The sequence below is a fragment of the Microtus pennsylvanicus genome, chromosome 3 (assembly GCF_037038515.1).
Source record: "Microtus pennsylvanicus isolate mMicPen1 chromosome 3, mMicPen1.hap1, whole genome shotgun sequence".
Classification (NCBI taxonomy): domain Eukaryota; kingdom Metazoa; phylum Chordata; class Mammalia; order Rodentia; family Cricetidae; genus Microtus; species Microtus pennsylvanicus.
The window spans coordinates 104,738,934-104,755,900 of NC_134581.1; the positions used below are offsets into that span (position 1 = coordinate 104,738,934).

The 16,967-nt window shown below is 48.1% G+C and overlaps 1 protein-coding gene across 6 annotated transcripts in view; it reads left to right on the forward strand.

Annotated features, from left to right (window-relative positions):
- Positions 1-16,967, forward strand: part of Amotl1 (angiomotin like 1) — a 119,374-nt gene that overhangs the window by 43,855 nt on the left and 58,552 nt on the right. The window contains exon 1 of one of the 6 annotated variants that reach the window (XM_075966806.1): positions 10,182-10,209. The exons of 4 other annotated variants lie outside the window; for them this stretch is intronic. In XM_075966806.1, coding sequence (XP_075822921.1) covers positions 10,197-10,209 — 13 coding nt within the window. In that variant the 5' untranslated portion in view covers positions 10,182-10,196. Of the gene's footprint in view, positions 1-10,181; positions 10,210-10,785; positions 11,067-16,967 lie in introns of those variants that run through there. One more of the 6 variants, XM_075966805.1, reaches the window with a different exon arrangement.

Consider the following 16,967-nt stretch of genomic DNA (forward strand, 5'->3'; position numbering starts at 1 on the left):
TTGACGTGTACCACATTTGTGCAAACACAGGAGAATCCTGCAGTGGGACTTTTCTGACTGCTGTGATGAAACACGTGGTAAAGCAGCTTAGGAAGAACTGGTTCTGGCTTCCGGTTCTAGGTGCGGTCCATCATGGTGGGCAGGCATGGCGATGGGAAAGAGGCAGCTGCTGCGTTGCAGTTGGGACAGAATGGTGAATGTGGATGCTTAGATGGCCTCCTCTTTCCCCCTTTATCCAGTCCGAGAACCCTGTAGGATAAAGCTCCTCAGTTAGTCCTCGCTGGGAACACCCCCAGATCTTCCCAGAAGTGTCTTCTAAGCAGGTCTCAGTTGACAGTAAAGTCCTCTGAACTGATTACATCTCTTCTTCAATATTAAGATTTTTATTTTTTCCCTATTCTTTTAACAAAAACCAAGGCTGAGCTGTTCCATTTTGGAGAAGTCAGAGCATCTTAATGTCCCCATGGGAGCGAGCCCCAGGACATCCTCCTTACCTCACACTTAGCACCATCAGGACATCTGACAGGATGTTGTGTGATAGGGAATGGGTTCCTGCCTCCAGAGAAAACCCGGTCTGTTGTACAGTGATGGTTAGTAGCAAGGTCTTAGAGGCTTAAAACTTCATTTCCTGTTTCCTTTACCCAGTTATCCACCTTTTGTCTTCTACAGCTTTCTTTCTCTCTCTCTCTCTCCATAAATTAATTCTGATTATTAGTTCATCTAAAATAGCTAACCTAGCCCATTGGTCTTTAGGTTTGTGTATATAAACACACACAAACACACACACACAAAGATACATTTTCCATTTGACCTCTAATTAAACAGAAATTCAATGGAATAGAAATTAGCTTTTAAAACATGTTTTATTTTAAATTATATGTATATGTGTAGCAAGGATGGTACAGATGAGTTCAGGTGCCCATTGAGGCCAGAAGAGAATGCCAGAGCGCTGAAGCTGGATTGACATGCTGTTGGAGGCTACCCTGTGTGGATCCTGCGCAGGAGCAGAACACGTTAACTGTGAAGCATCTCTCCAGCCCTACTAATTGCCCACTTTTCAGATGGATTTTTTTTAATGATGTCCTAGTTCATTTATTTACAATACTGGTTATTTGACATTGAACTTGTAATCCATGAATGGACGGCCAATTACTGTGTGTGACATACTGCATCAGGGCTCTGTGGAGCAAATGCCGAGGAGTCTTGGCTCTTCAGATATTCAGAGCCAGGCATCATCCCATGTCCCAATTTCCCTTCTCCGGGCTGGGGTGTCCGGGGGCCGGCTCCACTGCCACCCTTCCCAGCATCTTCTGAGTGCCTTGTTTAGGCATGTTGCCCTGGAACCTGGCCTCTGCACTGAACACACAGCCTCATGCACGGCTTGACTTATACATGGCTCAGTTAGTGGCCATCAGACCCTTTTGTCTCAACCCCTGTCTGAGTTGCTATCAGCCAACAAACCAATTCTGATTTATTGTTCACCTAAAATGGCTAATTTAGCCCACTGGTCCCCAGGTTTGTCTTTTAGGATATCTTAGGATATTTTCCTAAATTATGGGAATGAGGGCGGTGAATAGCTTAAATCAACATGACCGTCTTTTATACTTCTTACAAGTTCCCGAAACTCGAGAAGTATGAAAAGGAAGCTGTAACTTCCCGCCGTCTGCCCTAGCAACAATTTAAACACCGGTACAATGGCCACTTGATAAAAGAACAGGTTAATAACAACAGCTAGTAATCTGGAGAGGAGCTGTGAACTGAATGTGTGGTCAGCTTTGCTCATGATCCTGAATCTCCCAAAGCCCCTCGAGGCAATATGCAGGTCACCACACTAATAAAGAGAGAAAACCCTGAGTTTTGTGTAACTTAAGGTCATCCTCAAATAACTAATAAATGACGGGGTGAGGAAGCCTATTCCAGGACCGTCTGAGTGGAAAGTCTGTTTTAAAATATGCAGAGAGAGTGTGCTGTGGTTGTGGGAACACAGAGCTTGCTTCTTCCCAGAATAAGAGGAAGAGACTGTGTTTACCTTGGGGGCTCATCACTCACCACCTGAGGATCTGTTGCAGAGGCCTTTGCTCTAGGCGGTAAGATCTGGAGTCCTGGAGACTGCCTAGAGAGGTGTGCTAGGAGGGATGTAACCGTGAGTAAACCTGCTCTGTCCCACGCTACCCAGAAGAGTTTACCTGCCTCTTTCCTGTCTGCATAATCCTCATCTTCATAGATAACCAGCCCTGCTGGGTAGCGTTCACTGATCACGTATACAGTCACAGAGCCTGGGGGAGACGGTGTGTGTGCTAGCTCAAGGAAGAAGTTGGGATTTGCTCATTTTGTTCCCAAAATCATCTGTCTGAATCCTCATTTAGACTGGGATTCTGAGAGCCAGACAAGAGGGACCCAGTGTCCCAAGACAGCGGCTCTCGTCCTGTGTGATACCTTGACAGACAGCCTCAGCATCATTGGGAAACTTGTCAGAAACGCAAATTTGAGGACCACCCAGACCTACTGAGTCAAAAGCTAAGATAGGCCCAGCAGTCTGCATTCACAAGCCTCACAGATGGCTCCCAGGCTACTGAGGTTCACCAGGGACGTCCCAGCACGCAGTATCATGGATCTTTCCTGGTTCCTGTTTCAACTTAATCTGTGTTCCCAGACTCCCTTGCCCAGTCTGTGAATTGCTCTGTGCAGGAATTCATGTTCCCCAGTTTCATGGAATCGTTCCTGTCCCTACCACCTGTTCTCAAGCCTCCGTTGCTTGTAGAATGATGCTGGCTCTATCACAGACACACACACTTTGGTTGCTAGATGGATAACTTAGAACATTTATCACGTCAACTGTAACATTTCCTCCAGATTTATGCTGTAAAATGACTCAGCCCCTTCTAAACTGACTGAACTTCCCAGTCGTGGAACCATTAGAACAGTGGGGCCTTCCCACCGCCCTGTCTCTGTCACGGCTTTCATGGTGAAAAAGCTGCCGCCGGCCTGCAGTCCCCATTCCAAAAGAGATAAACTGTGCAGGTCGCAGAGAGGCCAGGTTCCTTCCATTGTTCTCTGGCTCTAGGTTAAAAAGATAGGTTTTCAGAATGAAACACCCAAGCTGAGCCTAATCCCCTGTAAGCCCTCAGCATGAACATTGTGATCCAAGTTGTCTCTTACTGTGAAAACTCTTGCTGGTTGTGTTAGGTCGCCCTGGCCTAGAATTTTTGTTCTTGGGATTGCGGGCCTGTACCACCATGAAAGGTTCAAATCCTTGCTTTTAACAGTGGCTTGATGTTCTTAGAAACCCAGTGTGCTTTCAGTTTTATATATACAAATGTGTATCACCACTAGGAAGACGGCAATAAATTGTTTTCTTTGTGTGAGATATAATCACAGGGCAAACACAGCTGAGATTGCTTTCTGTCGAGGAAGAATCAATAGAGAGAGAGGCCTAGGGGCTTCCTTCTCTATTAAGCAATGCCAATTAATTAACCAAGTCAGCAATTCTCAGCCAAGGACAACTTAGTACCCTACGGTATAGTTAGCTATGTCTAGAGAGCTTTTTTATCGTTCCTTTCCTTCCTTTCTTCCTTCCCTCCTTCCTTCCTTCTTTCTTTTTAAGGTTTTTTTTTTCTGCATGTATGTTTGTACACCATGGGTGTTCAGGGCCTGCAGGATCCAGAAGAGGGTGGATTCCCTGGAACTGGACTTACAGACTGTTATAAGCCACGATGTGGGTGCTGGGTACTGAACCTTGGCCTGAGCAAGAGCATCCAGTGACCTTAAATGCCAACTCATTTCTCCAGTCCTGTTTTCTTGAGCAGGCATCAAGAGGTGACTGCTACTGACTCTCCAACGACAATGCATAGAGCAGTATCTCACAACAGAAGCTTTCAGCCTATTGGCAGTCAGTGCCTCTGCTGAGCAACCCTAACCCAGAGAAATCAAGCCATAATCAGTGAGAACTATCACCAGCTCCCAGTGGTCCTGAGGTTTCTGTAGTGAGAGTCTCAATAACAACCAGAGTAGCTTGATTATTTGAATAGTTACTGTGCCAAGCTCATATCCAGAGCTTGTTCAGCATCCTCTAGAGGTTGTAGCCAGTTTTTAGAATTAACCCCCCCCACACACACACTCTTTCCCACGTTTTTTGTGGTAGATGCATTCTCTGGCCATGGTCTTATCTTCTCTGTCTCTCACCTTTTAATAGCTCCAATTACAGGCTACTCATATATTACATAACAACCCCCCCCCCCCCCGGGAGGAGCTGATGAGGCAAGAGACCAGTGTGTCACTGAGGGTGTGAAACCGAAAGCATCCCGACAAACAGGCCTCAGACCCATAACTTAGTCACTGAGCCAAATTACCTGTGGCAATTTAGGTAGCTCAGAGCCTGGCCTTCTGTCTGTCCCGAAGTCCTCCAGTGAGTTTCAAATGGAGCAGACTTCCAGCTGATGGATTTTGTGCTGGTTGATTTTCTGTCAGCTTGGCACAAGCGCCAGTCATCTGGGAAGTGAAATCCTCAGTTAGGAAATTGTCTCCATCAGACAAGCCCGTGAGCATGTCTGAGGGGCATCTTGTTTAAGGATTGATGTGGGAGGCCGAGCCCAGCTGTGGATAGTGTCACCTCTGGACAGGTGGTCCTGGAATGTATAACAAAGCAGGCTGAACAAGCTATGGGGAGCAGCCAGTCAGCGTGTTCCTCCATGGCTTCTCCATCAGCTCCTGCCTCCAGGTTCCTGCCCTGACTTCCATTCATGATGGACTGTAAGCCCTAAGGTGGAATAAACCATTTCTTCTCCCAGCTGCTCATGCTCACGGAGTTCATCACAGCAGCAGAAAGTGAACTAGGACTTGATCCTGCTGTGTTACAGTTTTCTTAGGAGCGGCTGCCTTGTCCTTGGACACAGTTTCCCAGACTCAGGGCTGTCTCACCCTGGACGTCTGTCCATTTTCCTCACCACGCTCCTTCCCTTTTGCTTTTCCTCTTCCACGGTGATGAATCTGGCCCTGGCAAGATTCTCTCGCCTCTTCCTCCTCTCTCATCACCCGCACCCTATAGACGTTGGTCCCTGGATCATGGAGCTAGCTCTCAACACTTCCCAAGTTGGGGGCAGGGCATGTGCCTGCCTCTTGAGAGGCGGCATGCATGATGTAAGGCTTACTCAAGAATGTGATGGTATGTTTGGAGACAAGTTGGGGAGGGAAGACTAACTGCTATCTTTACAAAATACACAAGAGAATGAAAAGCTTGGAAAGAATCTCTTCTTCTGTGGAGAATACGCCCTTATCCAAAGGCATGCACCAAGCCTGCCTGTGGGTGCCAACCTCCTACTGTGGCCGTTTCCATTGTCTGTCTGATTGGATTGAGAAACACGTGGGGCATTGATGAAGAATACCTTTGCCTGTGTTTGTCAGGGCTTTCCCCGAGAACACCTGAGGGTGGAGGATCCACCTGGAATGTGGGTAGCGCCATCCTATGGACTAGAGTTCTCGCTAAATAAAACAGGAAAAGACAAAACCAGGTAAAAGCTGAACACCCCTTTCTCTCCTTCCTGATCTGCCCAGATGTGACCAAGCAGCCTCACGTTCCTGCCCCCATGCCTTCCCCACCTAGCAATGGCGTGACATAAAATGGATATTTTCTGTCTTTAATTATGTCTTGTCAGATCTTTGGTTATGAAAATGAGAAAAGTAATTCATGTGTCTATATGTCGTATGCTTTCGCCTACACATACATACACATGACAAATTTAAATTATATAATAAACTTATTAAGAAATTAACAATAATAGCTGAATAAACTAGGGCACTTATACAATCCATTGTTCTCCCTGGTTCAGAGTGCCATCTATTGTAATTGCTGATGGTAGGGCAATGCCTCCTGCATAAATACAGTGCAAAGGAAGACAGTGAGCTATCACAGCACCACAAGGGTACTCAGAAAACATATGAAATTTTTTTTCTAGAATTTTCCATGCAGTAGTTTTGGACTGCAGTTGACTAGGTAAACCGAAACTATAGAAAATGAATTTACAGATAAAAGGATGCAGCCAGGCAGTGGTGGCACACACCTCTGATGCCAGCACTCGGAAGGAGGAAGTCAGATACCTGTGAATTCTAGGCCACCTGGTCTACAGAGTGAGTTTCAGGACAGCCAGGGCCACACAGAGAGACCCTGTCTTGAAAAAACAACCAAACAACAACAACAAAAAAACCAAAAAACAAATAAGAGGATGCTACTGGGCCTGGGTCTATCAAATCCAGTGTGGATGTGACCATTGGATGTTTATGAAGGAATTAAAAGGGGAGATGCTGAGGAGCAGTGCTTTCCTTTCTTGTGTCCATGGCTTTGTCTAGAATAGCCTATTTCAGTCGGGTGTAGTGGGGTATGCCTATCGTTCCTGTAGCATGAATTCTAATTAGCTTTAATAATCAAAACCCCAAGTCGGATATAAGAGTAAATGCTGAAAGATCAAAGAAACAGATCAGCCAGTCACTAGTTCTTACCTCTACAAAATCCTCAGACTGAATGGGATGTCCTGTCTCTACAAGTCCTCAGACTGAATGCAATGAACTCCTGTCTCCTCCTCCCCAGCCATACCCCCTTCCTGTCTCCACGTCCTTACTGTTGGGATTAGAGGCATGGACTCCCAAGTACTGGAATTAAAGGTGAGCCTCCACTGTCTGGCTCTGTTTCTCTTTGAGACTCGATCAATCTGTGTAGCCCAGGGCAACCTTGAACTCACAGAGATCCATCTGCATCTGCCTCCCAAGTGCAGGGATTAAAAGGTGTGTGCCACCACTGCCTGGCTTCTATGGCTAATTAGTGACTCACTCCACATTCTGATCTTCAGGCAAGCTTCATTTGTTATAGCACAAACAAAAGATCACCACATTTTCAACACTTGGAATGGCAGTATGACCATGAGTTCAGCATTGTGGACACCAGGACATCAGAGCTATCTTGCAAGGACCCTGCTTAAAACAAAACAAAACCTACCCTCAAACAGCAGCAATACCAGACACCCCCTTGTCAGTCCTTGGGTTCCCCTCAAACAGCAGCAATACCAGACACCCCCTTGTCAGTCCTTGGGTCCCTTTCAGTGCTGAGTGCAATCCACTTGTGCCTCAGTAGGCCCCCCCCCCTTTGTGGCCTCTGTGTGTCAGCCACCACTTTTTACCTTTAGCAAATTGAGTTTGGTGTAGCCAGTACTTCTGAAAGAAATTTGAGAGTCCCACTACCCCAGTAAACCTAGGAGGGACTCTTTGTGAACTCCGACATCTATGCTGAGATCTTTTGAATTTGGAGATAGGCTATGGGAATTCAAATTCCTACATGCCATGGCTCAGAAATCACACTTTGGAAAGTACAGGAAAACTGGAACTTTAAAGCAATCTTTCTAGAAGCAAAACAAGTCATTTTAGTCAAGGCTGCCTGATTGAAACCTTCCATTGGTTTGTTCTTTAAGTCGTCATTCATTGTGCCCTACAGATTGTAGTGTCCACCTCAGAGGAGGCTACGTGAGTCCCTGCACGGCTTTGTCTGCGGACTCTTCTGTCGTTAGCCTTCTCTTTCCCTCTTCGGCCACTTAGTGTCCATCGAGCAAGGCCCAGGCTAATAAAAACTTAGATGTGTGTTCAGATAGGAGCTGAGTGCATGTGGACGGAGGGTGTTTGCATGCTAATAAAGCATTGAAAGCCCTTGGTATTTTGAAATTCTGGAAGAAAAAGGGAAGACTCTCGCTGACTTCCTAAGCTGCGGATACTGGTCTGTTATCTCAGCCCTCAAAACAAGCTTCAGAGGTTGAGGCAGAAGAAACTGTGGTTTGTGGTCTAACCCTCCCAGTCTAGAAGGGGAAGAACCTTCCCCTCAGGCTGCTGGTATCCTATTGGCAATATCCAATACCCATCCTGTTTGGTCCCCGAAGGACACTCAATTGTCCCCATCACCTTCCCTAGCAGTTAGCACGAGAAAGAGTGAGTCACTGTAGAATGGATGTTGACATTTAGTGTGAGTATGTACACCCCCTCCCCCAGAAGCACAGGTATGAACCACTGCTTTGCTTGCTAGTTAAGACATTATTTTAGGCAAAGTCTTACTCGTCAACATGACTGACCTGACATCCTCTTTGTGGGACCAGAACTTGATGCGTTTCTCCTGCCTCTGCCCCTCTAGAGCTGGTATTATTGGTGTGTACCACCATTATTTATTGTTGTTATTATTATTATTATTATTATTGTTATATGTGATCTTTTAGAGAAAGCTTTGTTGGAGCTGGCACCTTTTCTTTCAGCCCAGTTTCTGAGCAGTCGATTCAGAGACAGGAGAAGGTCACTCATTTTCTACATTCGAGGTACAGACTACTAACAGCTGAGAGGGCTAAGACAGGGTTAGGGAAGCTGGCCTCCAGCAGGGCTTTCTGTCTAGGCTGCCACGTGTGTGGCTACTTGGGGTTAATCGAGGAGTGCAGAGTGTGGGCCAGACTCTCCTACGAACTCCCAAGATTCTCAGCTTGCAGACTGTGCCCTAGAGAGCTTTGGAGCTGGGAGATGGAGTAGCCTTGGCACTTCCCAGCCCTTTTCTTTCTCCAGCCTTTCCCAGCCCTTGTTTCACTTGGAAGCATGCTTTCCATGTGAACTGGTTTGCATGCTTCCACCTTGTCTCCTTCGCACTCCAGAGGGCCCCGGGTTCAATTCCCAGCACCTCCATGGCAGCCACAGCTGTCTGTAACTCAAGTGTTCCACGGCTTCTGGCAGCCTCACACAGACATATCTGCAGACAAAATTCCATTGAACACAAAATAAAAATTAATTATGTATTAAAAAAGAGAGTGATTAGGTGTCTTGTCCAAGGTCAGTAGGATACCAGTCAGCTGGACTGTGATGTTGCCCATGGAGGTGTTTGTATCCTAGAGCTGGTGCTTGTAACTGGTCAGTTTTGCTCCCTCCAAGGACAGAACCCAGCGGGGGAATTAGAATGTGTAGACTAGCCTCTTCTCCTCCATTTCTGTTCATTACTTTTTCTTTATAACTTGTCAAGGTCTAGATAAATCACTGAAGCAATTGTTCCCTCATTGACTGTAAGGCACAGCCTCAGCTCCTAAGCCGTGTGGTAGGGAGTGTTGTATGGAGGTTTCTGTCCCTTCCGGTCCCAACATAATCACACAGAAACTGTATTATTAAATCACAGCTTGGCCCATTAACTCTCACTTCCTATCGGCTAACTCTTATAGCTTAATTTAACACATCTCCATTAATCTATGCATCACCTCGAGATCATGGTCTACCAGCAATGTTTCAGCGCATCTCTCTCTGGAGGTGGCCCCATGTCTTCTCCTTGACTCCACCCTCTTCCTCCCAGCATTCAGTTTAGTGTTGTGTGTGTCGTGTCCCCCCACCAACTAAGTTCTGCCTTGCTATAGGTCCAAAGCAGTTTCTTTATTAATCAATGGTAACCACAGTATACAGAGGGAAATCTCATCAAGGAAGCACATGTGGGGTTCCACCCCGGCTTTGCTACTGAACTTGTTCTGTGACATTAGGGAAGTCATTTCACAGCCTGACAGGAGTCTCCTCAACAGCCAAACCAAGGTGTGGTGCAGTTTCTTCATTTCCTCCCAGGCCTACACTTCTGTGACTTTGCTCATCTTCGGCAAGCGTGTTGCCTCTTCCTTTGTAGTTAAAACTCTTTCCCCCATTTCTACTTTCTCGCCAAGCACATGAACCCTGCCAGCTTCTTCTGGGCTCCACTGCCCTTGCCAGCCAGTGCCTCTTTTTCCTGCTCATCTGATCTGATCTCCACCCCTCCCCCCTGCACTCTTTCTGGACCAGACTCTCCAGTCCAAACTTAACAAGTGAGGATCCACAACTCTGCCTTTTCTGTGCACATATCTTGACTTTGTGTGTCTTACAAGGGCAGGTGACTTTAAGTGGAGCCTCTGCTTGGGAAATAACTCTGCCAATTACATTTGGGCCCTCTGTCTGCGGAGCCGATGTTACCAAATCTGAAAGCTGTCATGAAATCTGATGAAGCCCAGAGAGTAAAAATGTGAGCAGCTGAGTTAGGGAGTTGGCGAACGCAGACAGGAACCTCTGATGGCCTGGGAAGAAGGGAGAGAGGGAGGAGACAGACAGAAGCCCGGATTTGCCCTAACCCTCTAAGAGCTTGGTCTGCAGCCCCACCTCTCAGAAGACCAGAAAGGTCCCAGAACATGGCTTCAGAAGGCAAGGACTATAATCCAGTACAGTGGGCTGGGTGTGCAGTGTTACTTAGTAAAGAAAGCCCGATTTCAGAGGTGGGACAGAGTCACAAACAATGTCCTAACACTTAAAATTCTTTACTTCTGGTTGAACAGATAAGGGCCTGGGGGTTGTGGCCACAGGATGTAAGGTCCTAGGAACCTAGTGAACGTTTAAGGCTGTCAGTAGGTCTGTTTAGGCCACTTTGCTGCTCAGAGGGGCTTATCATAGCCCCTCCTATCCCGATCTCCCTACCTAATGAAAGCACTAGGGCCTAGGGAACGCTGAGAAAAATAAGGCCACTTTCACCTGGAAATTCCGCGTGGGAGAAAAGTTGACCCTAAACCGAACCTAGTCAGGAGTTCCGAGGCAGATCCCAGGGATGGAGTCTAAAGCATTCAGACAGAAATGGTGAGTGTGTCAGGAATTCAGAGGCAGCCGAGGACAAAACAAGGGTCTAAGGGAGACACGTCAGCCTGAGCCCCGGCAGTTTCTGAGGTCCCGGGAGGGGCGACGGGAAGCTGGGGACGGGCTCTAGGGCCCCGCGGCCAGGGCCTGGGCGGGGTGGAGTGTAAGGTTACAGGGACCGGACTAGCGACCCTCCCGGGCTGCTCGGGCGGCCGGGAGCGCGGTGCGCTCAGGGACCGGGCGGCAGGGTGGGGTGGGTGGGACTGGAGGGGGAGCTGGGCATCTCTCTACTTCCTGAGCTCTGGGGCGCCCCTCGCCGCGCCGCCCAGCCGCCAGCCATCCCCCTGCCGCCATTCCCCTGCCGGGATCGCCCCATGATCGCCCCATGCGGAGGGCAAAGTCGCGCCGGGGACCTTGCGAGCCTGTGCTGAGAGGTAACCTGCTCAAGCCGGGGGTTCAGGGAGGGCTCCTCTGGACTGGGCCGAGAGGTCTCTGTGGTTCTTCCTCGGATTCCAGGCTGACATCAGCTCTGCTCCAGATGTGGGGACTTGGGCGGCCAGGTCGGCGCCGGGGCCTCCGAGTGTCCCGTGAGGGATCCAGAAGGTTCAATAAGACACAAAGCAGAATCCAGTCCCATGCCACCCTCCAAGTGCCCAGTACCCACGGGCGGATCCCTACGGGAGACCGGGGACTCTGGGTCTCACATGGGCCCCCTACGCGAGACTGACTTTTCCCGTGTGGTTGGCGGGTCCCAGTCGCCGGTGGGGCAGGAGGGTTGGCGGATGCTGCTGTCCCGGCGCAGACAAAGGCGCACGGGGTGCCCAGCCCGGACCCCAGGACGCGCCCTGGCCGGGAGGCTCGAGGCCCCCTCCGCCCCTGCGTCTTCTTTGTTCTTCCCAAACAAGTTTCTTACACAAATCGGGGGTTGGATCCGGCTTTCCCTGGCACTGCCTTGAAAAGAATCTGGTTTCTGGGAGGAAATGTAAACTTTCCAAGGGGGAGTTGGTGGAACTTTCTTGGAACGTGACATTTGTGCCGGAGAACTGCACCCAGGTCCACGACGGCTCTTGACAGCCCAGAGGAACCGCTGGAACTGCCTCCTAGGGAACCACGCTGGGGGATGAGTTCCCTTCTCCAAAAATCCCAGGCCTTTCCCCTCTTCCCATTTTTTTTTTTTAAATATTTGCTTTTCTGCCTTTGTCGTGGGTGTATTGTCTCTATTATCTAGACTGCGGCTTCAGATCTTGATCCCAAGGGCCTTGGTGCTTACATTTTGGATGGAATTTGGTCCCTCTGCTTCCTGCTCCTTTCCACATGGTTCTAGCTTCCTCCTCTGAAGACTATTAAAAGTTTGGCGGGTTTTGCTTATAAAAGGCCTTGGTGGTGGTGGAAGGTTGATACAGCAAAAATCCACTGCCTCGGCAGTGTCAGCTTGTTCTCCCGGAGTGAGCACAGCAGACTAGGGTATATTAAACAGCTACAATCCAGGAGACTCCTTTTCGGGGAGTGAAATGTCAGGGCTTGACGATGGAATGCTCCTGGCTTCCTGCTTCCAAAACTAGCCTGTGGATCCTGCCAGACTGCCTAAGATTCTTCCTGGCGGCCTACCATATGGGGCCCAGGTTGGTGTTGCCCAGTCCAACACTGGTGCTTAAGGTTCTCTGGGGCTCAAGTTCTTGACGTCTCCAGAGAAACAGAAAAAGTACGTACTAGGACTGTGCTCTGAACATTACATGGTTTCTCTCTAAGATGGCTTTTTATCAGAATAACGAGAGAACAGTACTTAAGTTAAACTGTGGAAAAAAAGCAAAGGATCAGGAGGCAGACATTTGAGCAGAACGAAAAAGAGCAGGGCATAGAATAGAGTGTTCTAAAGACCTCTTACGTGGTGGGGTTCCTGGTGTGTGTGTGTGTGGTTATGTAAGGAGCAGGCATAGAATAGAGTGTTCTAAAGACCTCTTACTTGGTGGGTTCCTGGTGTGTGTGTGTGTGTGTGTGTGTGTGTGTGGTCATGTAAGGAGCAGGCATAGAATAGAGTGTTCTAAAGACCTCTTACTTGGTGGGTTCCTGGTGTGTGTGTGTGTGTGTGTGTGTGTGTGTGTGTGTGTGGTCATGTAAGGAGCAGGCATAGAATAGAGTGTTCTAAAGACCTCTTACTTGGTGGGGTTCCTGGTGTGTGTGTGTGTGTGTGTGTGTGTGTGTGTGTGTGTGGTCATGTAAGGAGCAGGACATAGAATAGAGTGTTCTAAAGACCTCTTACTTGGTGGGGTTCCTGGTGTGTGTGTGCATGTATGTGTGTGTGTGTGTGGTCATGCAAGGAGCAGGACATAGAATAGAGTGTTCTAAAGATTTCTTACTTGGTGGGGTCCTGGTGTGTGCGTGTGTGTGGTCATGTAAGGAGCAGGCATAGAATAGAGTGTTCTAAAGACCTCTTACTTGGTGGGGTTCCTGGTGTGTGTGTGTGTGTGTGTGTGTGTGTGTGTGTGTGTGTGTGTGGTCATGTAAGGAGCAGGCATAGAATAGAGTGTTCTAAAGACCTCTTACTTGGTGGGTTCCTAGTGTGTGTGCACAGGTGATGTTTAGTTGTTAAGTGAGCTCATTTTTGCTTTGTCTTGCATGCCACTTTTTTTCTTGATGAGGGAAACTCATCCTGGTGACAAGTAAGTGAGAAGCTGCTGTGAAGAATGCCCTCATGTCTAGGTATTCAAGGTTCTGTTGAGAAGGTGTGGGCTGGGGCTCCAGTGGACCGAGAGCATGCACAGACTGTAGCGTGAAGAGTGCATCTTTTACGGACAGCAGCACACAAATGGAGAACTGTGAGCGGCTTCCGGGGAAGGTGCTCGGCTGATGAGCGTGGAGGGTGCCTGCTCCCCGCCAGCCAGAGTGTGAGTCTGGAGCGTCTCTGTGTGGCACTATGCTCTTTCTGATGTCCGACACCACCCAGATGCTTGACCCCAAGAATGGTGCGCCGAATTAACCGAGGCAGGAGCTATGCTGGGAGAGCATCCTCCAGGTGCGCGTGTGCTTTCTGAAAGTGCACAGCAACACCCGGAACTGAAAATATCCAGTGACTATCAGGTTCTGCGGTTCACACCCATGTGTTGGAGTTTGTAAGAACTGCAAGCATTTCTAGTATTTACCAACGTTTTCTCAAGTAGCACTCCTTTCCAGCTGTGTCCCTGTGCATATGTGTGTCCCTGTGCATATGGAAATGCAGGCCAGGGATTTTGTAGTATTTTGAATGTTTTTGTTACCATTGGAGGGTATCTGAATTCAGTAGGTGACAGAATCCTTGAAAAGCAAGAGGTGAGGGAGGAGGTCAGGCCAGAGGATGTATTTGATTACAAAGTTTGCTAGGAATTGTCTGAGGTTATTGAGGTTTTATGTTTGTTTGCCGAGGGATTTTGTTTGAAGTTCTGTTGGTTTGCCCTTGCTTTGTTTTGGAGGAGTGGTTCTGTGTACACCTGGCCGAGGTGGGTGGGTCAGGGCACTGCTTCTCTGAAAGTAAGTCACTGGTGCTCTTGGATGTTGTGCTGGGTCTGGTTGAGCCCTTCTGTCACTTGTGAAACCCTAGGGTGCATTCATCCCAGACTCAGGGCGGAACTCCCAGCCTATTAAGGGGCTCAACATCAGGATTGTTTGTCTGTTTTATTTTTCCCCTTTTCTTTTTAGGAGGAGGTAGGCATTGGGAACACGACCCTGTCAAGTCTTTGGGTGCAGCTTTCAAATGTTGTCCTGTTTGTGTTTGGGGTCTCACTGGCAGCGCTGCAGCTCTGTTTCCTCCACTTCTGTCTTTTAAATGTTACTAGAGTCCTCAGCCTCCACTTTCCATTTGAAATGATCGTGGCTTCCCAGGAGGTTGCAAGTATAGTAGTGAGGTCTAGGGTACCCTGTCTCCTCTGTGGTGACCCTTACATGGTCATGGGACCCTAGCAGAACCAAGGTGACATGAGTGTGATCCTAAGAGCCCTAACCGGGCTCTTCAGGTTTCAAGCACACACGTTTGCTGAGTGTGCACCTCCCACGCACTGTGAGTCCAGCTCCATGGTCAAGATGCAGAGCAATTCCGACTCTTGGGGCTTTTCCTTGCTCCCCCATTTTGGTGACACCCACTCTTTCCTTCTTCCCCTCCGTCCCTGAATCGCAGTGATACCTCACCTAGTCATAACTCTCTACAATTCTGTTGTATTATGTTTTATGTAAGCAACATGGAACCCTTGAGATCAGCTCCTTTGTCTGTGCTGTTTCATGAGATCCACTCAGTTTTGCTTGTATCCATGATCGGTTCATTTTCATTGCTGAGTAGTACTCCAAGGGCTGGATGTGGTTTGGCCACTCATCTGTGAAAGACACCTGGGTTGCTTTCAGTGTTTATTACCGAGGAGGTTTCTGTGGATGTTCACAGACAGGGGTGTGTGTGGACATATTTTTTCACTATTTCAGATAAATACCCAGGAGGCTAGATTAGATGGTAACTGTGTGCTGTTAATAAAATAATTGCTAAATGCTTCTCCAGAGTAGCAATTTCATTAGATTCCTCCTTGCAGTGTAAACACCCGGCGTTTCTGTATCCTGACCAGCATCTGATAGCACTGATTTCTATGTTAGCTGTCCCAACGGGTGTTTTAATGGGTGCTGTAAGCTCATTGTGGTTTAAGTTTGTTCTTCCCTAAGGCCCACAGGTCTGCGCATGCTCTCTGCAAGTGCTCTGTCTGCATGCTCTGTTTGGGGGAGAAGTCCATTACTTCACTGCCCTAACTGGGTGGTTTATTTTATCCCGGGCTCTGAGCGTCCTCGGTGTGCAGGGTTGTGGCATGCATCTTCTTCTCACAGTGGGCTTTTGTCCTTTACTCTCTTTCTGGAACCTTTTTGAAAAACTAAGTCTGTAATTTTGGTAAAGTCCAATTAACTGATTTTTTTTTTGTCTTTATACATGGTGCTTTTGGTGTCCATTCCTCCTAAGAATGTCTTGCCTAGCCCTGTGTCCCAAAGTCTGTCGTCCTATGCTTGCTTCTACAATGTTTACATTTGATGTTTAAATTGTAAATTATGTCTTTTAGCATCTGCGAGTCTTAGTGTTGACCTTTATTCATTTTTACATTTTTAGGAAAGAATTTACTTATTATGTATGTATGTATGTGAGTGTATGTGTGTGTGTGTGAGAGTGTGTATGTGTGTGTGTGAGTGTGTATGTGTGCGTGTGAGAGTGTGTATGTGTGTGAATGTGTATGTGTGTGTGTGTGAGAGTGTGTATGTGTGTGTGTGAGAGTGTGTATGTGTGTGTGTGTGTGAGAGTGTGTATGTGTGTGTGTGAGAGTGTGTATGTGTGTGTGTGTATGTGTGTGTGAGAGTGTGTATATGTGTGTGTGTGAGAGTGTGTGTGTGTGAGAGAGTGTGTATGAGTGTGTGTGAGTGTGTATGTGTGTGTGTGTGTGCGCACGCGTGTGAATGTGCACGTGGAGGTCAGAGGACAACTTGTGGGAAGGAGTTGGTTCGCCCCTTTACTATGTGTGTTCTGGGGATCGAATTCAGTTTGTCAACGTTGGCAGCAAACACTCTTACGCACTGCAGCAAACACTCTTACACCCTGAACCCCACTTTTAGTAACCAAGCATGAAATTGTGGTTTTTGTCCTGGCTTTCACACACTTTGTTTTGTTGGCCCTCCCCCGCACTCTTGCCTCCCATCCACTCCTTCTCCAGAAAAGCTCCACGTCATCCCCATTGCAGTCTTTCTTCCCTTCCCACTTCCTTAAGGACCCCTCCCCCTTGGTGGTCCTCTTCTGGTTTCATGACAGGAACCACGCACGTGTGAAGGCTGCAGTATGGGATCTGGTCTCCAGTGCACAGCAATCTCTATGCCCAGTCCCAGGTGCACGGGTCACATGCACCAGGGCCTGCTGGTGGAGAATTGTTTTAAACAGCACATGAAGCAATGGCTTAGAACACAGGTGGAAAGCTTAGTGCTTAGAATTCAGCAACACAAAGACTGTCAAAAGGCTGGCTGGATTGAGTTAGGATGCATTTAAAAACAAGAAAAGATTAAGAACAATCTTGACCTCCACAGCCTCCTCACTGTGTGCCCACCGAAGCCTCCGGGGTGGAGTGGGATGAGGGATGAAGCCAGATCCCTTGTCTCAGAGTTGCGTGAGAGCTAAACAAAATAAGACATAGGTCGAACTCAGCACAGTGCAGACACATTGGAGGCCTGTGGTAGGCATATGCTACCGTTGTTATTAAACCAGCCAGAAGGCTGATGAGGTGGCTCACTTGGTGAGGACACTACCACCCTGCCTGATGACCCGAGCTCAATCCTGGGGCCACACATGAAGGGAA